Raw genomic sequence first — 15,771 nt, forward strand, 5'->3', positions numbered from 1 at the left:
CTAGTTCTTGTGTTAGGGACTGCCTGGTCCCTGCCTTTTGTTCACTGTGTTTCTTTATGCCACCCATTTTATTGAGGTTTCCCTTAGCTGTCTGTTTCCAATAAGTGTGTGTATTAACTGAAAAGCGGAGCTTACTTGGCTTGTGAGTTAGGCATGATTTAAGTGGTTTATGTTGTTGGGTATTAAAAGCATTCTTAGAGTCTCTTGTGCTTTGATGCCTTAGCTTTTGTGTCCTTTATTATGACAAAATGTTGCCTTTTGGTGCCAGTCCATAGGCATAGGTATATTGAATTTTTTCTTAACTCTGCCTACTGCTCTGCAGAGATGACATACTGAAAATGCGTGTCTCAAAGGTGCTGACTGCCAGCCAATGCACGTGTCTGATAGAACACCAGTTTCCTTATAGCGGGATTGATACTGGTTTTGGGACAAAATTGGTGGACTCTAAAATGTGGTGAGCACACATATTTATCTAATATCTAATCAAGCATGACTGGTGTGAGAGTTGTGATATTGTTGCAATGGAAAGAGTATGGTAGTTGAAAGTACCATTTAAATGCATATAAATCAATATTGGTATTAAATTCAAAATTAGCATTTTTGTGGAATAAAAAGTAATCTTGCTGGTCAGTTCAATCAGTAAAACCCAGCTTGTGCATTCAGATAATGTTTTTGGCATAAGCTGGCGATCCACTTATGTGGAACAATGACCTTAAACCTCATGCAGTAGTTGAAGCTGATCCAAGTTGAAGCTTACCAGAACTGCTCATGGCACATGATTTCTCATTTTGATTTTATGCAATCAGAGTTCCAAAATATCACACATCAGTATGGGGGGAAATTGTTGCACTGAAAATTAAATTCACATTCCTTCAGATCAGTGTCATTAACTTGAATGCCAATATAGCTAAGAGTTACTTGGCCAAAACCCAGTGAAATATAATTAGACCTATAATTAGACCCTCCTCACTTCTAGCCTGGAAGTGGTGTTTTTGGTCTTCATTGTTGCCATCCTTGGCATGCTGGAGAAGCTCAGATACATGTCCAAGGAACTCAATATGATCTCTTTGGTTTTGGCATTGTTGCCTTGCTAGACCTATTTAATTTCTTTGTGAAGGTATTTATTATTTTTTTTTAATTGACTGAATTTGTCAGTGCTGATTTGACATATCTCACCTTTTTTTTTTTCCCCACCCAATTTGCTTTTCTACTTGGATGTTTAAAAGTAAACTTGCTGCTGATATTATTTTGAAAATGCTTGATCTTATGAGCAGATTGCAGCAGGATGTACCTGGTATGAAGGTCAGCTTCTACAAAATGTTACAGGTATAATTTTAAAACGTTTTATGAAATGTATCTGTGAAATAGTGTCACTGCAGTACAGTAGTTTAGGTCTAAATGTTTTGCATGCTTGTCTCTGAAGTGGGTAAAGCTTCTTGGAAAATACAGTCCCTTATGCACAATTCCTAAAGGTTGTTTCATTATTAATTCTTCTAAAATAAGAGTAGTTTGCTTTTACTCCAGTCACTTGTTTTGGTAATGCATATGAAATCATACTTCAGCTGCCTGGTAAGAATTATCCTTTTAAGACTGCATTATGACTGCAGTTTAAAGGTAGCAAACTAGAAAATAATTACCACAACAATATAATTATTTGTGGGGTTGGTTACTATTAAATACGTACATGTAATTTGGAACTTTGCATGGCCAAAGTTTCTGGTACCTATTGGTCAGATGATACGTTAATAATTTACTTTATAGATGGAAAAGCAATCCAGACAGTCAAACACTTCTTGCTGTTTTGGGGATTTTTCATTCAAGAATGGGAATTGTGTGATTTAATGGGTAACAATGAGTTTTACAGTCCACGATTAATCTTTATAACTTCAGCTAGTGACCTTTTACGTTGAGTATCAAACACTTGAAAACTTGCAGGAATTAACTAGTTTCTTTATCTGTTGTGTTGACTTTAATGTAAAACATGATTTCGAATACTCAGAAGTATAGACCATTTTTAAAATCACTTGCTGACTTCAGTCTCAGGAACTTAAAAGGGCAAACTTTAAGAAGGTAACTTAAGTTTTAAATAAAACATTTCTGTGCTTATGGGCCTTGATATTGTAATGGTTTTTTAGCTTGTGTTTGGTGGGGTTTGTTGTTTTTGTTGTCTGCTCTATCTTGTTTTGACCAAACCAATTTCTTTATTAGGATCAACGCTTGATTACACCTTTGACATTTGCTTTAACATCAAACCATGGAGAGCAAGTCCAAGTGGGACTTAGAATACTGTTTGAGGCTGCTCCCTTACCAGATTTTCCTGCCATAGTGTAAGTTATTTTTGTGGTACTCTGGTTAGATTTGACGTTTTTACAGGCTTAGTGATATTCATGTTTTTTGGAGTACTATTTTCAGAAACTTTAGAAAATTGTCTTGTTTCTGCTTTCTGTGCACTTATGAGACAGTAGTGATCCTGGAGGCCAGAGGAAGCCATCCCCATCCTGATGGTGTTCATTTTATGTCAGATCCTAGAAAGAACAGGAGCGATTGACTCCTGTCCCTAAGTGCTCATTTGTCTTGGAACTTAGGGTGCATCTAATATTCTGACTGTCAGATTGCTCTCTACTGAACTCTGTCAGACGTTTCAGTCTTCGGTTCCTGAAGCTTTGGTCACACTTTTGCAGTTGCTTCCAGGAAAGAACAGGTTAGGATAAGACACAGGCAGATGGCAGTTCAGGTAGTACTTAAGGTGGTTTAAACTAGGGAAGAAGTATTGAGAAACTCTGTTTGATAGAGTCCTTATTTGTGTAGATGTAATAAAATACAAAAAAAAAAAAAGACTTTAAATTGTATCAGAACCTGGAGTTGAACCTGACAGACGTCAAGGGCAACAAGAAAGACCATTACATCAGCAGCAAAAGCCAGACTATAAAAATGTGTTCCTTTCTGCTCAGTGGGGCAGGGGACCTGTTGGCAAAGGACATGGAAAAAGTTGACATACTGAATGCCCTGCTTGGTCTTCACTGGTAAGGATTCCCAAAGGCAAAGCGATGTCCCTGAGAGCAACGGGAAGGCCTGGAGGAAGCAAGACTTACTCTGGGTGGCACTGGGTCAAGTTATGGAACGTTTAAACTAACTGGATGTACGGAATTCCATAAGACCTGACAGGATGTGCCCTTGAGTGCTTAGGGATTGCCTGATGTCATTCCAAGGCCACTCCAGAATGTCTTTGAAAAGTCATGGTGATTGGGAGAGGTTCCTGAAGACTAGAAGAAAACAAATGTAACTTCTGTCTTCAAGAATGGCAAAGATGATCAGTAGCACCCTGGACTGCACTTGGAAGAGTACTGATGACAGGGCAAAGGAGGTGATCATTCCCCGCTGCTCAGCTGTGGTGAGACCACACCTGTAGTGTTGTGTCCAGGCCTGGCTCTCCAGTGCAAGAGAGATATGGACATGCCAAAGTGAATCTAGTGTAGGGTTTGAGGGATGAGCATGCGTTGTACAAGGTGAAACTGCAAGAACTGAGCTTACTTTTGAGAAGACTTGCAGGGTTCTTATCAGTGTGTTGAAATGTCTGATAAAAAGGAACAAAGGAGACGGAGCCAGGCTTCTCAATGGTACCCACTGACAGGATGGATGTAGGCACAAACTGAAATATAAGAAAAAACCTTTTAGATTTCTTGAAATATCAGAAAAGAAACCCTTTTACTATAAGGGGAGGTCAAACTGGAAAATTTTGCCCAGAGAAGTTGTGGAGTCTTCATCCTTTGAGAGAGTCAAAATTACCAGGCATAGTCCTGGGCAACCTGCTAAGAGCAGGAGTGTTGAGTTAGGTGGTCTGTAGATGGATCCCTTTCAACCTTAATTAGTCTATTATTATATGGGTTTGTGGATATAAGAAACATTTTTATAATGGCCAATAATGAATAGTCTGGCTGAAAGAATGAAAGATCTGTACAATCAAATATGTCTGGAATTGTACAATGGAATAGCCAAATGACATGTCTGTAGATGCAAGTTAAAAATAGGCTTTTGCTCACTTAAGAAGCAATTGAGACAGCACTTCAGTGAAGTGGTTGGGATAGCTTAGTAATTAAGGAATTTATCAAGAGGAAGGAATTTATAACTGGTGCCTCTAAAATCAGCTCTTTTGATTTATCATTCTTATTTGAAACATGTTATTCGTACCTGCCTTGAAAATACCAACCACAAATTACATACAGGCACTGAAATATAGGTGCTGTAATTACTTTTTTCTAAGCTTTTGAGTTCTCTTCCCTATACAAATTTAAACAGATTGCAGTTTTATCTGCATACTTAATTTTGGTTAAAATTTAGAAAACTAAATGTGCTGTACACAATACAGTATTGTAAAATAGAATTGCAGGCAAGGAAACTTGCAGCACACTGAGGTTTATGGGTAGGACTCTGCTTTAGCTTGATTCTATCTTCTTATTTTTATGCCAAATAAAAATTCTTACTAAATACTTTCTCAATCTTCTTTGAGACAAACAGTGGCCTACTTAAGTTGAATAATAACAGGCGAAATAACCTGTTTCACAGGTTCATAAGAGACATGATCTGTTCTGCTCAAAAAGAGCTGAGCACCATGTCCTTTCTGATGGGATTCTGTATTTGTCTCTAAAGTTTAGCCATGATACTTTTTTTCCCCCCTTTTTCTGTATTTCTGGCCAGTTTGGGCACGTGTCCAATACACATCTTCGTATTCTGTTGTAATGCAAATGTGATTTTGTTATGAATTGTTCTCCTCTTCAATCCTTGCAATGGTATTTGTAGCAGGTTGTGTCATTAATAGCCTCATGTTTATTCAGGCTGGGTGAAAGCATTGCAGCAAATAATGCCTACAGAGAACAAGAAAGGCAGCACACAGCAAAGAGAATCCAAATGCAGTCACCTGTGACCAACAGTACTTCAGTGAGGTGTTCTTCATCCTGTCCTTCAAGTAATGAATCCAAAGCTTCAAATATTGAGGAATTAATACAAAAGCTTCATTCTGGACTAGAGGTTAGTAGAATTTATATACCCTTGTGAAATATTTGACACTCTTTTCACTGGGAGGGATGGAAATTAAAATCCAAGTGTCAGACTACTATGTGTGTAACAGTTAAATTTGGTTTAGATTCCTGTCTATTTGGAATGTGCTCCTTTTACTGAGCTGCTGAGCAGAACTCAGAGGTGCTACCAGAAGGCAGGGCTCCTTACTGAGGTCCCTCTCCAGTGGGTTTGCCCGCAGTCATCTTAGCTGTCAGATGCGGAGGGAGGAGCCAGGTCTGGTCTGACTGCCTAGACTTGCTGGGACACATACAAGGAACCTCCTCCCTCTGCTTCCTAAGAAATAGCATGTGATGAAATAGAGATGCTGTGCCGCTTTAGAAAAGCATGGTGCATCTCTTGAGTGCCTAAACACACATACTTATATTTTCATTTTGATGGAAGTAGCTGACTCTAACATTTGCAGCTCAGGTTTTGTGGAAAGGTGCTGTTATTATTTCAGAAGACAGTTTTTACTTCCCTCTGCAGCAACTTGCATCATGAAGGAGACACTCAGCCAGGCACTGCATACCATGTGCTTTGTGGGCCATCCTGGCAGATACTGAATATATCTCCTCTTTCCCTTTTCTATTCAAAGCAAATTAGCTGCTTTGTAGCTGCTTTAGACTGAGTGATGGATTGTTGATTCTATGCTCTTTTGGCTTAAAAGAACAGCATGCAAATTGGGAAAAGGAATAGAAAGTTTCTTGATAACAGCTTGATATCTGTATTAGTAGCATTGCCTCCAGCCTTAGCTTTGCAACTCTCATCTCTTTGTTGTAACATAAAAGTGAAACTCAGAGAGCTACCAGTTCCAGTCAGCTGCCAGAATAACAGTGAAGAAGGTCAGGTGAGTCTTCCTTGGCTTACTTTTTACTCTGCCACTGGATGCTCCCATTGATCATCCTTTTCAGGACTGCATGTGACAGTCTGTGGGTACATTGCTGTGTTTATATTAATGTGAATCAAAGCAGCCACAGGTGCCTACACAGCACTAGTACAGCAGCTTCCAGTAATGTGACAGACTGTAAACCTGCTTTGATTTTTTTTTTCGGGGAGAAAGTTGTTGATGAATTGTTGAGTGATTCTTTTCTTAGACCTTCTAATTAGTAATTCAAAATCAATATACGCATTCACTTAAAATATGCAGTACTTCAGTTCTGTGTGTATATTTTGTAAAGCTCAAATGCTTGTAAAAACATAATTGAGAAAACACTTTTCATAGTATTACTGTTCAGAGAGAATGAAGGGAACTTCATTCTTAGAGCTCTTCTTGGAGTAGTCACTGCCATGACCTTTTAGATATTTTAAGCTTGCAAGTAGGAAAATAAACTACTTGTTTCATACTTTAGGGACAGAAAAATGAGTTGAGAACTGGAGCTACACAGGGTCTCCTGTTAATTTTCAAAAAACTCCTGTTAATTTTCATTCTTCATAGTGGTTCAAGATGGTGCAGAGATGGTGGCTTTTCCGTAGGTGATAAATGTCTGAACAGCTGGCATAGTTTGCATTTGGTTGTGCATCAGTATCTATGAACAGCTGCTCAGAACTGGTGTTATAGCAGCACTGCCTAAGAGAAACATCCTGAAATCACTAAGTAGCATTCTCACTTGACTCAGGCACATACTTTAATTAACACTTAGGACTTTTTGTGCCATGCATGGTGCATTTCCTCTAGTAAGTCTGGGTTGACACAGTAGGTTCTGTCCTCAATAGTATCCTTTCTAGTATCCTAGAAAAGCTTTCCTGGGCCTTTTCTGTTAATTTATATGTTGAGAAGGCAATGGAGTGTGAACAAGGAGTTTTAACCATATGCATTTTGTGCTGTTAATGTTAAGGCAGATTACTTTAGGTGTCCTATGAGGGGACTGCTAATTCTCCATCAAAGATCAGACCAAGGGGAATTATTTCAGAATGGTGATTTTACCTTTTTATAGTGCTGGACTGATAGTCTTCTGCAGATGACTCCCACTAAGCCTAACCAGTTCAATTGCTCACAAACTTTCCACAAGAGTCGGGTGGGTACCTTTGAGTAGACAGCCTCAGATACAAAAATGAGAATTCAAAAAGCTGGTGGCAGGTGGAGTTCACAAAACTTTTGAGCTCTTTAGGCTCACATTACCTGTGTAAGTAAATACAAATTTCCTGTACCAGTAATTGCAAAACTTTTCCACAGATGAAGGAGCCTTTGGCTGATGTGAGGATGTCTGACATAATGGATGTCTACGAGCAGAAGCTGTCAGCGTTAGCAGTGAGTACAACCTAAAGCACATGGGGATGTTGCAGTTAGTACTTTCAGAAAATGTTAATGAGAAATATCCTTCCTATATGCAGTCTAAAGAAACGAGGCTGCAGGATCTTCTGGAAGTAAAGGCAGTAGCTCTGGCTCAGGCTGAGAGGCTGATGGCTCAGTACCGGTGTCAGAGAGCCCAGGCTGAGTCTGAGGTAAGTAGCAGAGCCTGGAGGTGGGACTGAGCAATGATTGTCTGGGTACCTTTAACTGTGATCAGATGTGGAAACTATACTGCTTATCTGTAAGCTGTGCTTGCAAGTTAGGGCAGTCTTAATTTTCAGCATGAACATCCTGTTTTCCTCTGGATTGTTCTTTTGCACAGTTTTCTTTAATGTCCTTTCCCTTACAGAAGTCAACAAAACCAACCTACTCTGCTCATTATCGTTTGTTAACCATTAGTGTTAATTCAGCAATATTGAAAATTAATAAACCCACTTGCTAGAATTCTCTATAGAATTTGCTAGTATATGAAGAACTGTTTCCTCTTTGTGTCTTTGTGGGGTCTGTATTTGAGCTGCATGTTGAAAAGTGAGAATAATTTCTATTCTTTAAAGGTTGTATTAAAGATTGGGCTACAAATTACTAAATCCATAGCTAAAATGTATTGTCTTTTACTTTGTTCTTCCCTCTTCCCTCACATTGTCTATAAGTGGAGCTAAAGGAATTTAGTGAAGCAATTAATTTGTAGTTAATATTAGGTGAGAGAATTTATTCTTCTAATGTAGATGATGGCATTTTGGTGTTAGATCTATGTCCTCAAGCATGCCTAATACAACTTGAGAAACAGAATTCCCTTTAATATATGTGGCTTTTTTTTTCTTTTTATTTGGGGGGTGTGTTTCCGTTCAAAGGCAAGAACTCTTGCTGCAATGCTGAAGGATGCAGAACGAAGAAATGAAGAGCTTAATGATTTGCTGAAAGCTCAACATGTAGAATCTGAAAAAGCACAGACTGATATTGAACAGCTCTTTCAGCACAACAGGAAATTGCAGGCAGTTGCTGAAGAACATGAAATACTGAAAAAATCCTCTCTTGATCTTCTTCAGAGGTAAGATGAGTAAGATCTCTGAACAAGTATTTCATATGCAAAGATTTATGATGTCCTTTATTGGGCTAGGCACATTAGAAGAGCAACATTACATGCTGTGTCATGTTTTTAAGTGAAAAGTTCATTATTTTTTCTTTCTTCTGTGTGCTTGTCAATAAGTTTAACTAAAGTAATTCAAGAACTTAAATTTCCATTGCATTTGACGTAGTTAAATTTACTAATACATTAACATTCAGCTTTCAGTGGAATGAGAACTGAATTATAGGTGCTGAAGGTCCAGTTCAGGGAATAGCACGAGCTTTGTATAAAAGGGACCATTGTTCTCTAAGACACAGAACTCACAATGTTTAGTTTCTGTTAGCATTATACCATGCTCTCAGTGTCTGTCTTTGATTTTGCGTGCTGTCTTGATGACATGCTGCAAGGGTTCTGGAGAAACAGCCAACACCAGTATGTTTGCGTAATGTGGGACTCGGCATCGTTGGTCACGTCTGTACCAAACTTCACTTAAATTAGGTAAAAGTCAGGTAGGGAGGAAGGAGGCACATTGTGTGTCCTGAATTATTTATAAGCATTATTTCTTTGGCATCTTAAGCTAAAAAGAATATGTGAGACACACAAAGTACATGAAGATAGAAAATATTTGCAGTTAGAATGTGCTTTGGAAGAGTAAAGGCTTAAAAGAGCTTTGACTTCTCAACTCACATGAACTGGTCTGGTCACTAGGTGTCAGCAAGGCAAGGAAACTGATAAAATTGAGAGCAAATTTCTTGCTTAGTAAGGGGAGCAGGCATTATATTAGACAATTTTGAAGGCATATTGCTGCTAATAAAGGAGTCATTAAGGGAGGAAAATATATAAAACTTTTTTCCATTACGCAATTTCTTGAATAAGTGTCTAGTAGGTCATTGTGGAAGTGCCTCCATTTTTGCTTGAATTATATGCAGCCATACACTTTGTGAACATGCATTTGACTAATTCATGTGAAATAAATCAGCCTCAATCTAGTGTCTAACAGTTTTAAATTCTCTGAACTAGGAACAAAACTTTCTAATCCTTACAATGTGTTTCTAAAACAAAAATTTACTTTTTTAAAACAATCGTCAAATATGCTGTTTCTTAAAAATAATCAGTTAACTGACATCAGGGAAGAGAAGCCTCAGGGCCATGGGGGGGAGGGCCTTTTGGTAGGAAGGTAGGAAAATGTTAGCTTGGAGCATGAGATCTGCCTTATAAGCCTGTGTTAACTGCACACTGCATTGTCTTCAGTATGTTCAGTTTTTAGTATCACAAGACAACTGGAGGTCATAGACTGACTTAAAGGGTCCCTTAAAAGATGACTGACATACACAAACTGTTACAGATTTGCTCTTGGCAAATTTCTAAAGGTATTTATAGTTTTGTCAATCCCTAAAAGTTTTTTACTGGAGGAAGGTTTCTTCCTGATCATTAATAATTCAGGATTTGTAAGGGATCCTCTGAAGCTTAGCTGGTTTGTTTGTCTGTCTCTTTTCTTCTTCCAAGTCAAGCATTGGAACAGGCTGCGCAGGGAAGTGGCTGAGTCACCATCCCTGGAGTATCTAAAAGATGTGCAGATGGGGCATTTTGGGACATGGTTTAGTGGTGGACTTGGCAGTGCTGGATTAATGTTTTGGCTCAATCATTTAAAGGGTCTTTTCCAACCTAAATGATTCTGATTTTGAGTGTTCATTTAAAAAAAAACAAACCCAAAAAATCTAACACACTAAAAACCATCTGTCACCAAAAAACCCTCAATTGTACACCCCTCCTTCAGAAAACACCTTGCTTGTTCCTTGAGTGGGATGGTTGCACAGATCATGTCAAATATTTTTATTTGACAAACTATTAAAGTAAAAGCTCTTCAAAAGCAATTACACTTCATTTGTAGGTATGAAACAACTGAAAGACAATTTAAAGATCTACAGATTACATGCAATTCACTAAATAAACAAGTGGAAGCAATGAAGAAACTAAATGAATCACTCAAGCAGCAGAATGACAGGTAAGTTCAGTTTAGTCTTTTTAAAGCAAGTTAAACAGTAAAACTAAATAGCACTTTAGTCTCAGTTTTTCAACCGTACTTTAAGTAATATCTGAGAAGTGAAGTTAGAGGAAGCCAAAGATGCTTCAGGGTTGATTTGTACATTTATGTTGGATGAGAATCTGTAGTACTGACTTTGGTGATTTATTTTGTTTGCTCCGTAATTGGTTGGAGTTGGTGAGGAAATATCCATAGACTTCAGCAACAGCTGGAAGAGAAAGATGATGACCCAATTCTTGGGTGCATTTGGGAGAGCGTGGAGGTGTAATTTTGATTGTTGTTGAATTCTTAAATGCTTTTATCACTCAGAGATTTCCATGTATTCCCTTTTAGCCTGCAGGTTTTCTGTTAATGTTGTCAGATTGGAAAAAAAAACCCAAAACAACCAACCCTATTAAATGAACACATTTGAAAGTTGTATTAGAAGTCGTGGATGGGTGGTATTCTGCCTGTGGTATAAAACATCTTTTCCAACTATAAAACTAACATTATCTATGTCTTCCTGAGGAGTAATTGTAATTTTTCCTTTTTGATGGCTTAAAATAGAGGTCTGATACACCTTTCACCAATGTAACTAAGGGAATATAGGACTCTTCTTTGACAGATTTTATTTAATACATAACTTTTCAGAAGATGTCTCTAAAATATGTTCATAGGCAGGCCTTGTATTCAGTTGAGAAATAAAGTGCTATTCTTGGTTTTACTTGCAAAGTTCACTTCATCCTTCCAGGCTCTTGCCTTGTCAGTAATCAGAGCAGTCCAAATCATTGCCTTGAGTTCTGATTCAAATGGAAAATTTTCATACTGATACATTAGTTTGCTACTGAATAAATTTGGCCACTTACATTGAATGGTGCAATATGCAGCTCAGGGTAATTGGGGAGATATTCTGATGAAAGCTGACCCTTGTTAAAGCCAGGCTGGAGGAGCAGTTTTTTATATAGATACTCTTGAACTGCCACAGAAATGGAGACCATGGGAAATATACGTCACTCCCTATTGCTAGAGGCTGCAGCTTAGAAACTGGTAGATAGGAGGTGGATAAACAAGTAAACAAAAGTGACAGCAGATGCCATGTAGGCAAGGCAAGTGGCAAGTAGAATATGGCTTAGAAATTAGTCTAGCTGGTAATGGAAAACTGTGTTAGCTTCAGGGAATGTAAAGTGTTCATGTTACAGCTGTACTGCTGGTAGATGACAGTACCTCAGTGTTAAATGGGTGTGGAAACTGAGCATTACCCGAACTGGTGAGAAGTGAGGCAGGCCTGCACACGAGCTATGGCGCTGTCTTATGGTATGGTCACTCTTGAGTGTTGTGTGACAATCTGGGAGATGTTCAGAATTACGTTTTTTATGTACAGGTGTCCTTGCGTGGATAATACCTGAAACAGATTTTACTAATTGCATGGTCTCTTTAGGAGCATAGTAAGACCTAAAACCCCAGCATCTTTAATCAATAATGGCAGGGAATTTTTACTTGCGTTGAATGACAATTTCAGTTCTGCCACAGTTTTTTGAATCATTTGTGGCTGTGATCAAAGGCACCAATTTCTGGGTTTTGTGTTCCAGGTATCAGCCTTTTCAGTAGTTCCTACCATGATCAGAGAAGGGCAGTGACTATTTCATGGTGGCAGGAAGGAAATAAGATCTCTCTCTGCTCACACACTGCCCAATCATAGGTTTGATGAAGTTCTTGACTGCAAGTGGAAACGACACAAAAATCATTCTAGCTTCTTAGGACAGGGAAATGGTGGCATATCTTTAATTTAATCGTTAAAATTTATTTCTCTGCACTTTCAGGACTGCTGCACAGTTAGTAGAAAGTGAAGAGCACAGAAATGAATTACAGCAACAGCTACAGGAGAGAGATGGCACAATAGCGAGTAAGTCACCTACCTTAAGGTCACTGAAGCTAGAGAACCAGCTGCATTAACTACATGTTATTATGGCCTCTAGATAAGCTGCTATATCTTACTGGGCAACTTTTAAATCTTAAAAGTTGGCCACAGATACATAATTTAATAGCTGAATGAAACAAATACAAATTTGAATTTTTTAGAAAGGCTGCATGAAGTTGATTTCCCAGACTTCACTGAATCTCTGCATAGTGTGTCCTTTCAGGATCTTCTTACAACATGTCCATTAGAACAATTTTCTGTAGGAACTGCAAATTAGAAGAGCTTAATTAAACTCTCTCTGCAAATGCCTGGAAGCAACCACTAAAATTTAACATTAGATGGCACTACTCTGTAATTCAATTAGCAGCCATGTTGAGTCTAAAAACAAAAAGTTAATTAAAAAAGCACCTTGTTTCCCAGGCCAATGCAGTATCTGTTTTCTAAGTTTGGCATCCAGTCTTTTAATGTGTTCATTTTCTTAAGCCTTGCAACAGAATATAAATGTTCTGGAAGAAAAAATAAAAACTCAACAGAAAGAAAAAACAGATATGGAAAAAACTATCGATACTCTTAGAAAGGAATTAAGTGAAACAGAGCAAGCAAGGGAAGAACTGAGTATCAAGGTAAGGAATTATTTGCACCTGCATTCCTGAGACTGGAGTTTTAGGTATCTGTTTGATAGCGTTGGTGAATCAGTATTTTGGTGGTTAAGTACCTGAAGATCCTAGAGTAGTCAATGTAGTAGTGAACGAGAACAAATTCTCTCAACTTTATTGTGTACCTCTTGAGTTTTAAGTCAGGATCAAGTTCTAATGAGGTTCTGTGAGGCATGTGTGTGAGTATGTAATGTTGGGAAGGGAAAAACCTCCCCCAAACCTGTGGCATAATGTTAAATAACAGAGTGTAACACATTCCTCTTCAGTAGTTTTGACTACTGAAAATGTAAGTCAGCTTGCTTTCCCTCCCTTTCTCACATTGAATTAAGGTACATGTGTATGCACCAAAATGCACCTGGGGTTTTTTTGATCATTGAAATTCTAACAAAAAACCCCATTTTTATCTCCAAGAAAAAGTGTATTTTTTCAAAAGAGAGACCACTTTAGCTATACCAAGTTAACAGATAATATTAACAAAAAAAAAAAAACAACAAAAAACCCCCAACTAAATCCCCCAAACTTCAGTGCAGCCTACATGTCCTTGGCTGCAGGTAAGGCTCCCTCTAAAATCACAAGGCAGAGACTCATTTTACATGCAAACTGATAAGCAAATGCAAAGTGTGCAGTCTGGCAAACACATTTACTGTATTTCCGTTTCCTGGAAGCAAAAGCTTAATCTCTTCAGGCAATATTATCCAGTATATAGCAAATATTTTTTTTGTTCTCACTAAATATTTACTGGTGTGGTGCTTGAAATGAAAGGTAGACGGTAGCACAATGATAACGGGGGGTTGGTGCTTTCCCATGGTATCCAACATTTTGCAGTGTGGCAGTAGCTGTAGTCACTCATCTGCACCAAATGTACAGCTGAGATTTCTGAAATAAGCTTGTCATTTTAAAACTGCTTTTTAATTACTTGCTTAAGTTCACCACCAGGCCACTCAGCTTTCACTGTATTGTGTGTTTTTCAGTTGGTAATGGAGGAAACTATAACATTTTGTTTGTTTCTGCAGGCATCTTCTCTGGAAGTTCAAAAATCCCAGTTGGAAGCATGCTTGGAAGAAAAAGAAGCGCTCGTAAATCTGCAGAAGGAAGAATTGGACAAACACGCCAGCATGATTGCAATAATTCACAAACTAAGTGGTGGCAAGCTAAGTGCAGAAACAGTGAACCTCAGTTTGTAGGGCTCTGTTTCCTGTGCTTTCTGTATTCTGTTAAGTGAGCTAAATTATTGGGAGGACTGCCAGCTTTGTACACAACGCATGCAGTTTGGTTGCCTTTTTGCATAATGCAGTTATTGTTTAGAAAGGTCAGCAACAAAAAAAAATGTTATCAGACCTGCTGAATAAAGGGGTTTTGTTGTTTTGCAAACTCAATTGGGGAAGAAAGCATCATTAACCATCTATTTTTGTTTCAGTGTAATGGGTTAAAAATTTTCAGTGTCAAAGTAAATTTGCAGACATGTTTCCCTTTAAATCTCTTGGTCATGGAGAAGGGGTAAGTAAATGTTGGGAGAGGTTTTGTTGTTTGGGGTTTTTTTTCTCCTTTTCTACCAGAAAGTGCTCGAGTAAACAAATTCTAGTAGGAAATGCCAAGCATGTTAATAACTCAATTGATAAATGCCAGTTTGACTTTGTCAAATGGTGGAATGGGAGGGAAAAACATCAAGCTGCTCACCAGAGTAAGGCAGCAATAAGGTACACATGTGCAGAAAATGGTAAATTAATCATTAGCATTTATGTGACAGAATCCAGGCTATATAAATATTGATTTTTTTTTTTCCCCCCTGAAAAATGCACTGTTTCAATATGCTATTCTAAGCCAAGTGTAGCTGAACTCTGGGTTGCATAGCAAGTAAATGCATGGGCACATCAAGGCATTTTGACAGCATTTCCGTCTTCTTTCATGGCAGTGTTTTTTCCAAATGGTAATGCATAGTGGCAAATGGAACTAGCAAATAAATTGATGTCTGTTTAAAATTTTGTTTAAAACATATATCTTCTCTTTATTGTAGGAAAACCTGGAGATTTTTGTACTTAATTCATACAGAGAAATACCTGTGCAAGGGGTTTTGCTTTTAGGCATCTTGACGTTATCAGTTCTGTAATCAAAATAGTTCTGTAATAAAGTTCCCTGTGCTGTTTTCATATTCATGTGTGCTGTATCCTCTGTGCTATTGGACGTTTTTTTCCTTTCCCCAGAGGCTCTCTCATTTAGTGCAGGGAGTAGCTGGCACCAGCACGACAAAGAGCTCTGCAATAGAGTCAATTTTTAATTATCTGTGTCATGTCAGGTTGTCAGTTGGCTGTTCTGCAAGTGGAGACTTTTGTGCTTAGTTCCGAGCACCCTCACATCTCAATAGCAGGCACTCCAGTACTTCTTATCTGAAAGTAGCTGCCTTTTATTCTACATTATCTGGAGAAAGTTTTCCATTCAGCATGTGGTTCTATATGGCTTTGTTTGTTATTTCATTCATGCCTAAAAATACCCTTTATTGTGTATTTATTTTTCTGTACTATGTCTTTTCTGTGCTGCGTAGTTCACTTTTGGTGTACTTACTGTATATAATGACACAATAAATGGTTTGGAGTTGATGGTCTTCAATTCCTCACCTGCTGTGTGTTGTCTTCATCTTAGCACTCCTCTTTAGTCTCAGTTCTGCATCCATTGATCTTTTTCTATTTTCCTGCTAGTGGTTTTATTTTAGTCTTTCACTTTCCCCTTCTTCTCCATCTCTCTTTCACCCCTCATTCCAGCTGACAG

General features: G+C 38.2%; 1 protein-coding gene across 1 annotated transcript in view; it reads left to right on the forward strand.

Annotated features, from left to right (window-relative positions):
- CIP2A (cellular inhibitor of PP2A) overlaps positions 1 to 15,157 on the forward strand; it is a 24,851-nt gene extending 9,694 nt beyond the window's left edge. The window contains exons 11-21 of the mRNA XM_042031581.1: positions 313 to 454; positions 1,227 to 1,326; positions 2,209 to 2,327; positions 4,833 to 5,025; positions 7,229 to 7,303; positions 7,387 to 7,497; positions 8,197 to 8,393; positions 10,303 to 10,416; positions 12,255 to 12,337; positions 12,836 to 12,975; positions 14,022 to 15,157. Coding sequence (XP_041887515.1) covers positions 313 to 454; positions 1,227 to 1,326; positions 2,209 to 2,327; positions 4,833 to 5,025; positions 7,229 to 7,303; positions 7,387 to 7,497; positions 8,197 to 8,393; positions 10,303 to 10,416; positions 12,255 to 12,337; positions 12,836 to 12,975; positions 14,022 to 14,192 — 1,445 coding nt within the window. The 3' untranslated portion in view covers positions 14,193 to 15,157. The remainder of the gene's footprint in view (positions 1 to 312; positions 455 to 1,226; positions 1,327 to 2,208; positions 2,328 to 4,832; positions 5,026 to 7,228; positions 7,304 to 7,386; positions 7,498 to 8,196; positions 8,394 to 10,302; positions 10,417 to 12,254; positions 12,338 to 12,835; positions 12,976 to 14,021) is intronic.
- Positions 15,158 to 15,771: the final 614 nt, after the last annotated feature.

This window comes from Corvus kubaryi, unplaced genomic scaffold (assembly GCF_017639235.1).
Source record: "Corvus kubaryi isolate FWS band 111438036 unplaced genomic scaffold, C.kubaryi_AGA036_p1.0 37341, whole genome shotgun sequence".
NCBI classification, from domain to species: Eukaryota; Metazoa; Chordata; class Aves; order Passeriformes; family Corvidae; genus Corvus; species Corvus kubaryi.